Genomic DNA, 12264 nt, shown 5'->3' on the forward strand with positions numbered 1-12264 from the left:
ACACACACATAGAGCGTATCCGATAAATTTTGACAAAGCGTCTAGATAGTACCCGATAAAAAATTTTTCATGCATGAATATATATGAATATGTATAACATACATAATATTAATATATATATATATATATGTATATATATATATATATATAATATGTAATGTCCATGTTATAGGCATTCCTCTTTCTTTTGCAAAATTACTATTTAGTGTAATATAAATAATAGTAATGTAAAAAGATCAAAAATAAAGGGATAACTTTGCATTGTTTGTTTTGGAAAAAAATAAGTTTAAAAAAATGTAAAAAAATTGCTCATACGTAATTATGGATATAATTTTATATATAATTTTATAAATAATTTTTTTACATTTCTTCAAACTTGATTTTTCCTAAAACAAATAGCGTGAAAATTATTTTTTTTAATTATTTTTAATGCTTTCGCATTACTATTATTATTTCTATTACATTAAAAAGTAATTTTACAAAAGAAAGAAGGATGTATGAACATATTTCATATATAATTATACATGTTTAAGAATATTTATGGGTGTTTATATATGTTTATACATATTTATACATATTCATTGTATAAAAAATTGTTTACCTGAGGTGGATTAAACTGAATCGAAAAGTCCTCTACCATTTTGTAACTTCGCAATAGTCAACAAGATAACATTAATTTCTAAAGATTGTCGAATAATAACAGATAAAATCGACGCGTAAGATTTAACTTTAAGATTTCTTTTAGAATTCTTTATAAAATATCTTAAAGATGTTTCTTAAAAAATTTTTTAAAACCGATATCTTACAGCTATTTTATACGATTTTAGACGTTCTGCCGCATTCTTCTCATTAGGTAAAAACTCATTAGGTAAAAAAAAAGTTGTGAAAATTGCAAAATAATAAAGGACTCTTCGATTTAATTTAGTCCGCTCTATCTACACACGAGCGTTTGTTAAAATTTATCGGACATCCAGTAAGTTTTGTGGAATTTAATAATCACCTCATATCAATTAAAATTTACGAATTCGTGAGAAGTCATTAATTATACATTGAATAAAATATATATATCAGCTCTGTTTTCAACATAAAGGATAATTTCTTTAATGATATTAAATTTGTAAGAAATGGAATATACACACAGTGATTATTCAGAAAATGCGAAACGATTAACCTCATGATTGAATTGATCTCGATGTTCTTTTTATTCCTCCTCCTCCGTCTATAATTCTTTGAAATGATGTGGTGACTTCTATCATACAGATGACCTTACATGATCATTAACAAATACTGACAGTATTATTGATCGTGTGTGGTTAATATTTAATGGATTGACATAAAATATAGGATACTGATAATGATTTAGATTTTGATTCTCAAAGTTCATCCAGTGTTATTAAGATCCATGTCGCAGTATGTCACAGTGCAATAGATATTGTACGTAAAATTAAAATGAAATATATTGTCCATAATACTGATTGTGTAGGTTGTAAAAATACTAAAAATATTGATGCATACTGTCAATATTACTGATTCAGTATTACTGATCAGTATTATTGAACGTGTTACCTTATGCCTGTAGTGCGCATGCTGATTATACACACAGTCATAAATCGTATCACAGTCTTTTTGTTACACTAACTGTTATGTATCTATAAAAACAAACTCGTCTCTACACGAGTCTCTATTATTGCATAGATCGAGTCTCAATTCTCATAATAACGCGAATTCTCGACGTGATCAGAGTACCTATCACATGTCAGAATGAATTCTGATCGGAAATATTCTGTTTTTCCTAAAAAAACAATAGAAATCTAGGGAATAATTGAATAATTCCGATCGGAATCTATTCCGATTCTTTCCATGATAGATGCTTAGTATCACACGTGTATCTACACTGCATTACAAGTAGATTTATTATGCGAGGGATTTTTAACTGTATTCACCAAATATCGAATATAATTGTCATATAGATATAAAAAAACATATATGTATTATATGATAGTTATTATACATATGTACAAGATCTGATGAAAAAATAAGCAAACTTTTTAAATTACTCGGCAACGAAGCATTCTAGCGATTTGTAGCACAATTGTTATAATCTTTCGAGTAATTGGCTTTTTTTTTTAATTGTTTACATCTCTTTAGTTTCAGAGTTATTATTATTTGAGTGCAACGTGTTTTAGTGTTCTTCTCGAACTGAATTTTTATTTTGAGAATTGATTTTAATTTTGGGAACAAAAAATCGTAGAGAGCAAGATCTGGGGAGGCTGGGAGAGGACAGTCATCTGATTTTTGGCACAAAACTTGCGAATTGATAAGGCTAAGTGACGCATTGTCATAGTGAAAGAACCATGAGTTGTCTCGCCACAACTGTGATCTTTTTGCGAATTTTTTCGCGCAATCTTTTGAAAACGCCATCATAGTACTGACGATTGTTTGATCTTGAGGCAAAAATTGTAAAAATTCATTTCGAAGCAAAAATCGCCACGAACACTAAACACGTTGCACTCAAATAACTCTGAAATGAGATGTAAACAATTTAAAAAAAAGCCAGTTACTCGAAAGATTATAACGATTGTACAATATACTGTTAAAAATGTTCTTAAATTTCATTAAATTTTAAGTTACAATTTAAACTTAATTTCATATTACATTAAATTTAATGTATTTATAAATAAAAAGTATATTTGTGTACATATACATAAAAATTTAATGTATTTTTCAATTTATGAAATTTAATGTACACGTTCATTACATTTAAGTAATTACTGTAACTTAATTTTCAGTCAAATCAGACTTTCATTCGTAACCACGAGCTTCATTTACATGTAAAGGAAACTTGTGGTTACATTTCTAATAGTATAATGCTGTAACCCGCACATCACTAAACGCTCCAAATAATTAAAAAAATTCGCTTATTTTTTATCCCTCGTTTATTTTTTTAGACCTCGTCTAAGTTTGCTGAGATATGATACAATCACGTTATAAACTAAGAAAGAGAGAGAGGCCAGAAAATAAATGCCAATTATCCGCATTTGATTTTGTTTTCGTTGTTTTATCTTCTCTAACGGCGAATAATTTGTTCAATTTGCCCCGATGTTGACGTCGACAGATATTTTGCACACACAACAGGCTTATTCGAAAATGCCGAGCATTTTATAAAAAGCTCGAAAAGTTCAAATTCGCATAAATGTTTCGTTAATAAATCTGTCATCTCATATTTGTTATTCATTTGTATTTTTTTCTTAATTATTAATTTTAAATTCAACATGTTTTATACAAGCGGCTTAGCTCAGCATGCCATTTCTGAAAATAAATTGAGCCACTCGGCGAACTTGTTCAGGATACAAAGACAAGTGTTCGAAAAAAAGAATGCAACTTCCTTCGTCTGATATTGGCGACGTTATTCGATCATGCCTTATCTGGATGTTCTCGATAAAATAAGACGATCGATCGGTCGTAAGAAATGAACTTTTGCTCCGTTCTTTATCGAGTCGAGATGGAAGTTCAGAAAATAACTAATGAACTTCAACCAGAACATTCAATTTCGTCACGTACGGGAAAAACCGGCTCTAGCGTACGTTAATGTACATTAACAAGCAGGTCATTTTATTTCTTCTTTTTCTCTTGCTTCTTTTGATCTTTTCTTCTTTTATCGCTTTTTCCATAGTGCTTACCATAGTGCTTTTTCTTCTCTTCCCTTTCCTGTTCTTATCTCTGAAAACAGTATATATATATATATATATAAAACAATATATAATTATAGATTTGTTGTTTGTTCATTTTGTGTATCATATTATAATTGCGCATATTAATGTAGACCTGCTTCATTGCATTCTTGTCTATCAAAATTTTGATACAATGATATGCAAAGATGTATCGTATCATACACGGAAAGAAAGGAAATGAAAGGATTATGAATTATATTTCGTTTGATTCTGGTTTCAGCTATTCAATATTAGTTCCATTTATAAAATTTCATAATTTTTTATAATTTGTACGAAATTGAGGAAATTGTATCCGAGAGTATCATTTATCTGTGATTATCTTATCGTTTAAGCTTCAAACCATCCAGCGATATAAAGACGTTCATTATATCACAAAATTGTTTGCCGATGTCCATCTGTACCTCGTTCTCATTACTACACATAACAAGAAACAACCTTGACACAAAAGATAAAGTTTATTTCCGTGAACATTTATATATTCTTCGATCCATTCGATCCATTTATATATTCTTTGCCAATATTCTTCGATCCATTATTTTCCAGAAACTAAATACGAAAGAGTGACACGTATTGTACTGGAATCCCACGAATGCCAAGCTTTAACTTAAATGGCATTTAACTTAAATGTCAATAACTGCTATAATTACCGGTTGCTAGCGGCAGATTATGAATTTTAAAAAAAATTCTTAAATTTTAAATGTAATTGTTATTTATTGTTATTTATCATTATCAAAATTAATATTTATACTTCTTCAATATACATCGATTTAATACATCATATTCTAAAATCTGCGTTATCCGAGATCATCAGTGCAATAAACAAAATGTATGTATATAGATTATAAGTAATTAATCATGTGTGAATAATATTCAAGTCATCATCAAATTTCACATTAACATATAAAAAAATTACAGCAATTCTTCAATATTTGTATATAAAATACATTTCTTTTTCTTAATTCTCATATTTATTTTACTTGTTTGAATAAGCAAATCGTTATTCCTTAGCGAATTCAAATTTCTGATGATCACCGTTCTGTTATCATAAATATCTTATTATAATTTAATCAATAAAATAAATAAATTAAATCTTTCATAAAAAAATTGTTTTGTAAAAAATCTATTTTTTCAATCTTTGTAAATAGACATTCATATGAAATCGAAATTGTCATTTCGATAAAAATAAAGGAATTTATTTATGTAAAACGCGCGCATATTCATATCACCGCATACATATACATCACAGAGATATAACATTTTATTATTTAATAAGTTTTCAATTGTAGCACTCTGCATTTTTTTGTACTCTTTGTACTTTTTTACGCTTTCTGCGCATAAACTTACATTTTGGACAAAGAAAGAAAACGGTAAAAAACCTTAAAAAGAATTAAGAATTAAAAGAAAAGTAAAGATGAATATAATGATTAATATTTATAATGATTAATATTTGGTAATTATTCTAGTACAGTAATGTTCAACCTTCTATAAAATCATGTTTAAAGAGCTATTTTTAGGAATGTAAACTCTCGTGGAGCGCATATTTATTTTATTTGTAATATAATAAATGATTTTATATTTTCGACTATGATGTGGCAGGTAAAAATCACAGGCGAATCACAGATTGCACATCATTGTTCTAGTAAATAATCTAGTAATAACTTAAAAAAATAAAGAAAGGATTAATATGATTGCTATAAAATAGGAACAAATATATTTTTCATTAGTGAACTCATAAAAAATGTGTTGTGGTTTCATATCATATAAAAACATTAAATTATGTAAATTAAAATATTAGTTGCTTAATATTTATGATGCTTTATAGTTATAAAATAAATTGAGGAATTGAAGATATAATGGTGAAAATTAAATCTTTTTTAATGTTACATCTCGGTATTATAATTAATCAAAGATAAAATTCATACATCTTGCTTTTTTTATGTTTCTACGTTCATTCCATTTATTGCAACTTTATGACATCATTTATGCTCACATTTTCTTCAAAACTGTTCATTACGTCCAATTCCTCAATTTTTAATTATATATTTACTTCTGCATTTTATTTATGTGTATTTTGTACTTCCATTCTTATAATTACGTATGGCTGCATATAACTGAATAGGACTAGCAACTGTTGGCACAAAATACTACCTTAATTAATTACGTGTATTAAGAATAAATTTGTAAATTATATGTAATATAAATGCTATTAATGATATATAATAATGCTGTAAATAATATTTTAAAACAATATAATTAACAAATATGTTTTCTTAATAGTAACGCAAAGTTGTTATTGCAGTTGTCTAGCAATCCTATCTCGTAATCCCATCTGAAAAGGAATAATTTTTAAATGTTGATATATGATTAAATCAAAATGTATACTTTTAAAAAATATTAAATATATACTATTAAAATATCTTGTCTCTTAATATATCCATGATTTAGAATGTAAATATTATGTGTACATATTTAGAATTATTTTTTAATTATTATTACATTTTCCAGATTGCTAATAATGGCTAGATATTACGTTATTCAAATTTTATATGATATAATCAATCTAGAATTAAATTATATTTACATTATTTGGCTACTCAATAATATACGATCTTTTGCACATTTTTTACTATATATGTACCATTGCATTTTGAATATCTTCATGAGGACCCTTGCTTTTAGGCGGTAGTTTTGGTAAAAGTGCATCCACATTTATATCGACATGAGGATCTTTCTCTTTAATTTGCTTCATAGTTTCTTTACATACTTTGATTACTCCCTCAGCATTCAGACGACGATCATCGCTCCACAGTGGGCAACTACGTTTAAAGAAAATGTAAGATAATTTTGATTTAATTAAACAATAACATTAAACTGTCTAGTATTAAAACTCACAGATTTGAACGTTCTGCTCCTTGACCTTGAAAATGCTTATAATCAGTAACTGGTTTATCGCAAATATAACACATTTGAGCGCCACAGACACAAGTCATTTTGTTACAGCCTTCTTCTTTAAAGAACATTCGACTACAACGATAGCATTTTCGTACCAAAGCTTGAGTCATCTTCTCTTCCAAATATAAACGTGCAGATTCTGACTTCTTTTCGTTGCATTTCAATGGTATGTGATTAAGTTCCTTACATAATCTAATATCAAAACAATTTATTAATGTAATAATTTTAGTAATGTACAATCACGCATTTATTTCTAAATATTTTGTAAATATTTCTAAATATATAATATTTTGTTTAAAAAGATCAATACTTTAAAATGCAATATATATCTCTCATGTAATATTTCTTCACAAATTCATGTTAAAACAAAGACAATAAACAAAATATAAAAAGTATTTTGTATATTTTAAACTATTCCAAATCGTTTTAATTTAATCAGACCGAATTTTAATAATAATAAGATTCGATAACAATATCAAAATTGAAGTAATAAAATTATACTTACCGACAAGATTCTTTCATGCATTCTGGATTAAGGCATTTGAAAATCTTATCTTCGAGTGGTGGTATAGATGCAAAATGACAAAAGGGACAAGATACTAAACCATCGACTCCAGCAGCTATTACCTCTGCTTCTTGTCGCTTACAAAGCAGAATACTAAATTTAGTTGGCGGTAATACTCGCTGAAGTATAGATAATGGAAATTCAGAACCACACTGCAATAAGCAATCAACGCGCGTATTGCCGTCTCCTAATACCACGTCTGTACTCCGTATAATACATGAATTGCAAAATATATGACCATCCTCACACGTGGAACACTTTGATGGCATACATTCGTCATCATAACAACATTGACATTCAAGCAATTCATTTTTTGCCTAAAAAAAGAAATTAAATTACGAAAAATAAAAATGAATCTAAAATATAATTTTGATTTCTATTTTAAAGCATTACTTTAAGTTCATTAAATTCTTGCTCTTCTTTTGCTTTCACTTCATCTAGATATTTTTTAAGCTCTGCTTTATGTTGTATAAAAGCACATTCTTGAAGAAACGGTATATCTTCTGTTACAGTCGTCTTGTTACAATATCGTTTAGTTTTCATATCAGGGTTTAACGCCTCCAGAGCCTTCGCAGTTAAACTTAAATTATTCATATACTGACTATATGCCTTCACCAAAGTGTTTACCTGCAAAAAAGATAACTTTACATATATCATCATTATATATTTAGCTGTTATTTAATATCGAGATATTGAATAGCTCAGCTATAATGCAGTATCGCTAAGCAAAAGATTTAAGTTTATTAGTTAAGTTTATCTGTTATTTCACATATATGTACATATATGTATAAAAAATTTTAAGTAGGAAAATTATTATAATTTAATTACGACAAAGATAATCAAAATTATAAATATAAATAAATTTAAAGTAACTTAATAATATATCAAGCTATTGAGCTTCGTAAAGAAATACAATATACTCAAAACTTTACATCATGATACTGTCCTGTTTATTATGAATCATGATAAATCCAATATTCGTCGAAAATCCATTTAAAAAATTATAAATATGGACTAAAAAAATATCTTAATTGTATCTTAAATTAAACATACCCTCATTTTACTGAAGTAATATTTGAGAAAATCTACTGCGTGCGGATTGAATTCGCATTTCCTCTTATCATCTTCGAAGTACGCAAATGGATCTGGAAATATCTCTAAGAACTGTTTTACTTGAAAATCCGTAGTATACTGCTTTTGTTGTTGAGTAATCTTTTGTTTAGCCAGATGTTGCGCTCGCGTTGGATAATCAGGGTTTTCTAATTTTGACTGAACAAATTGTTTTATCCGTTCGGGATCACTATATATTTCCTCAGCTACTTTTCTTAAGTATACGGGATCTGCTTCAGGAAATATCATCAGTAAATCCGCATATTGTTCATTCATATCATAAGATTTCGAAGTTGTTGCCTGTGTCTCTAATGGTTTTACTTGTTCTACCGATAAATTTTTTTGATCACAGTTGAGTAGCGTCTCAACTAAAGCAGCAACTAATGTTACTTCATCTCTCCCATCATCTTTCACGTCATAACATAATTTCTTAATAAAACTAGTTTTTACAGTTGGAAACATAGGTATTAATTTGACAAATATTTTAGTAGCTTTTTCATTTAATACTATTTCTTTTTGCTCAGCATTGTTTATTACTTCTTCCATCTTGTCCATGTATGTATGTATTTTGAATTTTTTAATTCCTATTGCATCTTTTTTTTCTAGTTGCTCTACTTTACAATTCATTTTACTTGGATCGTACATTGCAATGAGTTTTGTTTGAGTTAGTATCGGTGACTGCTGCTAAAAAGAAAATAATTAATTAATGTTTATCTTTGTTCTTATTTCTATATATTATTATAATATAATAAAACTGAAACTATAGAGGAAAGATTTCTACTATGAGACACAGAGTTCATTTTGGGTAAATGCTAGCAGTCTATGGGCAGAATTTAAAAAAATAATAAGTCATTTTGAAGAGAATTTAATAAGCTTTAAGATAATGTAAAATTTAATATAATGTTATGTAAAATTTAATTCAAATCTTTTTTTTGAAAATTAAAGAAATGTAAAAGTGAGCAAATCGAAAAATCAAAAAATTGCTCCTAATACGAGATACCCCGAGAAATCGATAATAAACCGCAAAGTACATCAATTAATTATTGCAATTAAAGAATATATTTAATATTTTTAAAATACAGCCAGTGTATGCGCAAAAGGAGCATACGATGCATTGTACCCAGAACTTGTCTTCAGATAGTTGGAACCAAGCATCGTAGAAAGAGGCTCGATGTTTATTCCGATTGTGTTTTTTATTATTGTACAGTAACATTTATACTTTAGCAACGATTTTCACTAACGTACAATAGAAGCATAGATTATTTCATATTAGAAATACTCTGGATATTTCATTACGATTTCCATGCCTTACGGTTTTATGATCATCAAATTTAATTCTATAATTAAGCAATTCAACATATCCCGTATTTTTCTGTTAGTATGATCTTACTCTGTCACTGTCTGAATAATTTATTGCCAAATATTTACTTATTAAATAATAAATAAAGTTTAAAAGTACATCTCATTGAAACTTTAAGACATCCAAATTCTAAAATCTTTTTTTACAATGACAAACAGTCAGATTAAGAAAGGCCCCTTTTGGGCCTAAAAATTTTCGAACCTTTTACATCTTTGAAAAAAATACGAAACTAAAATACGAAATACTACTAAAAAATAAACACTTATAAATTTATTTAATAAATTAAATATAAGATTTTTCATTATTTTCGTATTTTGGAATCAATAGCGTGTTTATAATGTTACCTAAATTTAAAATAAGAAATAATAAAAAGGAATAACGAATGATGTTAATTTCAATTAAACTTTCTCTTTTATATGTATATAGGCGTGTTTTCGAACTAAGCGAGTTTGATTAATCACCGACCTGAGTTAGATTAATAACGTCACATGCTTTACTATTGGTTGATTATGTGCTCAATCAGTACAGAATGTGATATTATTAAAAAAAATCTATGTCGATGCAAACCCGTTCGGTTTGAAAATACTAATAGCAGAACTTCTCTCTGTCAATAAGATGCTTACTTTTGTGTTTCCAGCTCTAATACAATACACACGCTCAACTTCACATGAGTTACGATCACAAACATAAGAGTCTGTTTTCTGTGACTGAACTAGTGTATACTTTTGGAACTTAAAGTGAGTGATTTGATATTTTTTTTTAAGCGAAAAAAAGAATTTTAGAATAATCTAGCGCAGGAACAGAAACGTTTGTTTCACTTCAATTTATTGCATTAGTTCAGAGAGTGCAGCAATAAAAAACAGACTTATAGTATATCGGTTATGACTAGGAAATGGAAAGTTACAATTTTTAAAAGTAATAAGTTACTCATTACTTGAGAAAGTAACTTTTTTAAAATCGATGACTACTAATCATAGCAGATAAGCCTAAGAGCTTTCTAGTCTCAAGTGCTATGCATTGTAAAAAATTTTTGTGTAAAATTACAACTATTATATAGGGGTAATTTTGAGACCCACTATAATAGTTATAAACGTCTACGCGTTTGTAAATTTCCAATATGAAAATAAAATAATTTTTTGATTTTAACTAAGCAGATTGCGGAAGTACAATTACAATGTGTATATATAGTTATAGGAACGATAATATGACAATACATTTCGCACTATATATTAGGACTGTTTCCTGTACTAGACTCTTCTAGAACTCTCTTTCTCGCTTTCAACTTTTGACAAATATCAAATGTATATCTATCTCGTTTTAAGTTCCAAAAGTGTACACTAGTTTAGCCACAGGAAACAGATCTATTATTATACACTTAATAGCAATACGCGAAAAATTACTATTATAATTAACTATATGATGAAAAGTTAGATGAGGTAAAAGGGGAAATAATAAGGAAATTATGGAAAGAGAGAGATAGCAAAAAGAATAAGAGAGATGAAGGAATCAAAAGAGGACAAGGAGGAAATAGAGGGAAGATACGGAAAGAAAAGAAAAGTAAGATATAAATATAATGTGATAATAATAATAGACGATGCGAGTGTGATATAGAGATAATGTATGTATGTATTGAAAGAGAGTATATAACATTAGAAGATAACTAAAAGAGAAAAGCGGATAAAGCGAAAAGAAATAAAATGAAATAAAGTAGATAAAGAAGCGAAGTCAGAGGGTTTAACCAAAAAAGTAAGAAAGTAAAGGGATAAGCAAACATTTTTATAATAACATATGTGCGATAGCTTCCGAACGAGATATGAATGTATGAATGAGTTAAGAATTTATGTAAACCAAGTCTCCTTCTTGGCTGTAAATATGCTGAAGTATATGTAATAAATTCTATTCTAACTATAAAAATATGAATAACAGAATACTTTCAAACATAGTGAAAGACACAGTCAAAAATTTTTAACGATTTTAGACTAGTGTCGTTCATGAGACCGAGCATCGCGCTTTATGAGCAGCAATGAAATGAGGAATGGGCGTGAATATCGATATCGATATTTCAATTTCAAGCTAAAAAAAGACCGACTTTGGCTCTATATTAAATAGTTTTCAATCCAAGAACAATAAATTCATGATAGAACAGATAGATAGCATTTATTATTTAGCAGAAATCTCATATTAGACGCCTATCTCATAATAGAGAGTTTTCCTCTATATCTGTTTACTTAAAACAGAGTTGGGCATCTATCATGGAACAAGTCGGAATGGATTCCGATCAGAATTATTCAATTATTCCCTAAATTTCTATTGTATTTTCTAGAAAAAATTCCGATCAGAATTCATTCCGACATGTTTCATGATATATACCTTGTTCAGGATCGGATACTTTTGGCTTGAAATTAAAATAGTATTCATGCCTATTACCTACTTCATTACTATTTTATTGTAAAGCTCGGCGCTTGATCTCAAAAGTGATATTAGTCTGAAATCATTAAAAAAAGTTTTGACTATGTTGTTATGTTTAAAGTTACTAATATTATATA

At 27.9% G+C, this 12264-nt stretch overlaps 1 protein-coding gene and 1 long non-coding RNA gene across 2 annotated transcripts in view; one reads left to right on the forward strand and one right to left on the reverse strand.

Moving 5' to 3' along the window:
- Nucleotides 1-6021: 6021 nt before the first annotated feature.
- Nucleotides 6022-12264, reverse strand: part of LOC105626725 — a 10935-nt gene continuing 4692 nt past the window's right edge. The window contains exons 2-7 of the mRNA XM_012208021.1: nucleotides 8302-9042; nucleotides 7642-7875; nucleotides 7189-7565; nucleotides 6624-6875; nucleotides 6370-6547; nucleotides 6022-6060 (exon numbers count right to left, since the gene is read on the reverse strand). Of these exons, the coding sequence (XP_012063411.1) occupies nucleotides 6022-6060; nucleotides 6370-6547; nucleotides 6624-6875; nucleotides 7189-7565; nucleotides 7642-7875; nucleotides 8302-9042 (1821 nt within the window). The remainder of the gene's footprint in view (nucleotides 6061-6369; nucleotides 6548-6623; nucleotides 6876-7188; nucleotides 7566-7641; nucleotides 7876-8301; nucleotides 9043-12264) is intronic.
- Nucleotides 6512-7078, forward strand: LOC105626724. The gene is made up of 2 exons (XR_001046531.1): nucleotides 6512-6564; nucleotides 6732-7078. It is a non-coding gene; the product is annotated as an uncharacterized LOC105626724 (long non-coding RNA).

Source organism: Atta cephalotes (genome assembly GCF_000143395.1).
Source record: "Atta cephalotes unplaced genomic scaffold scaffold00006, whole genome shotgun sequence".
NCBI lineage: Eukaryota > Metazoa > Arthropoda > Insecta > Hymenoptera > Formicidae > Atta > Atta cephalotes.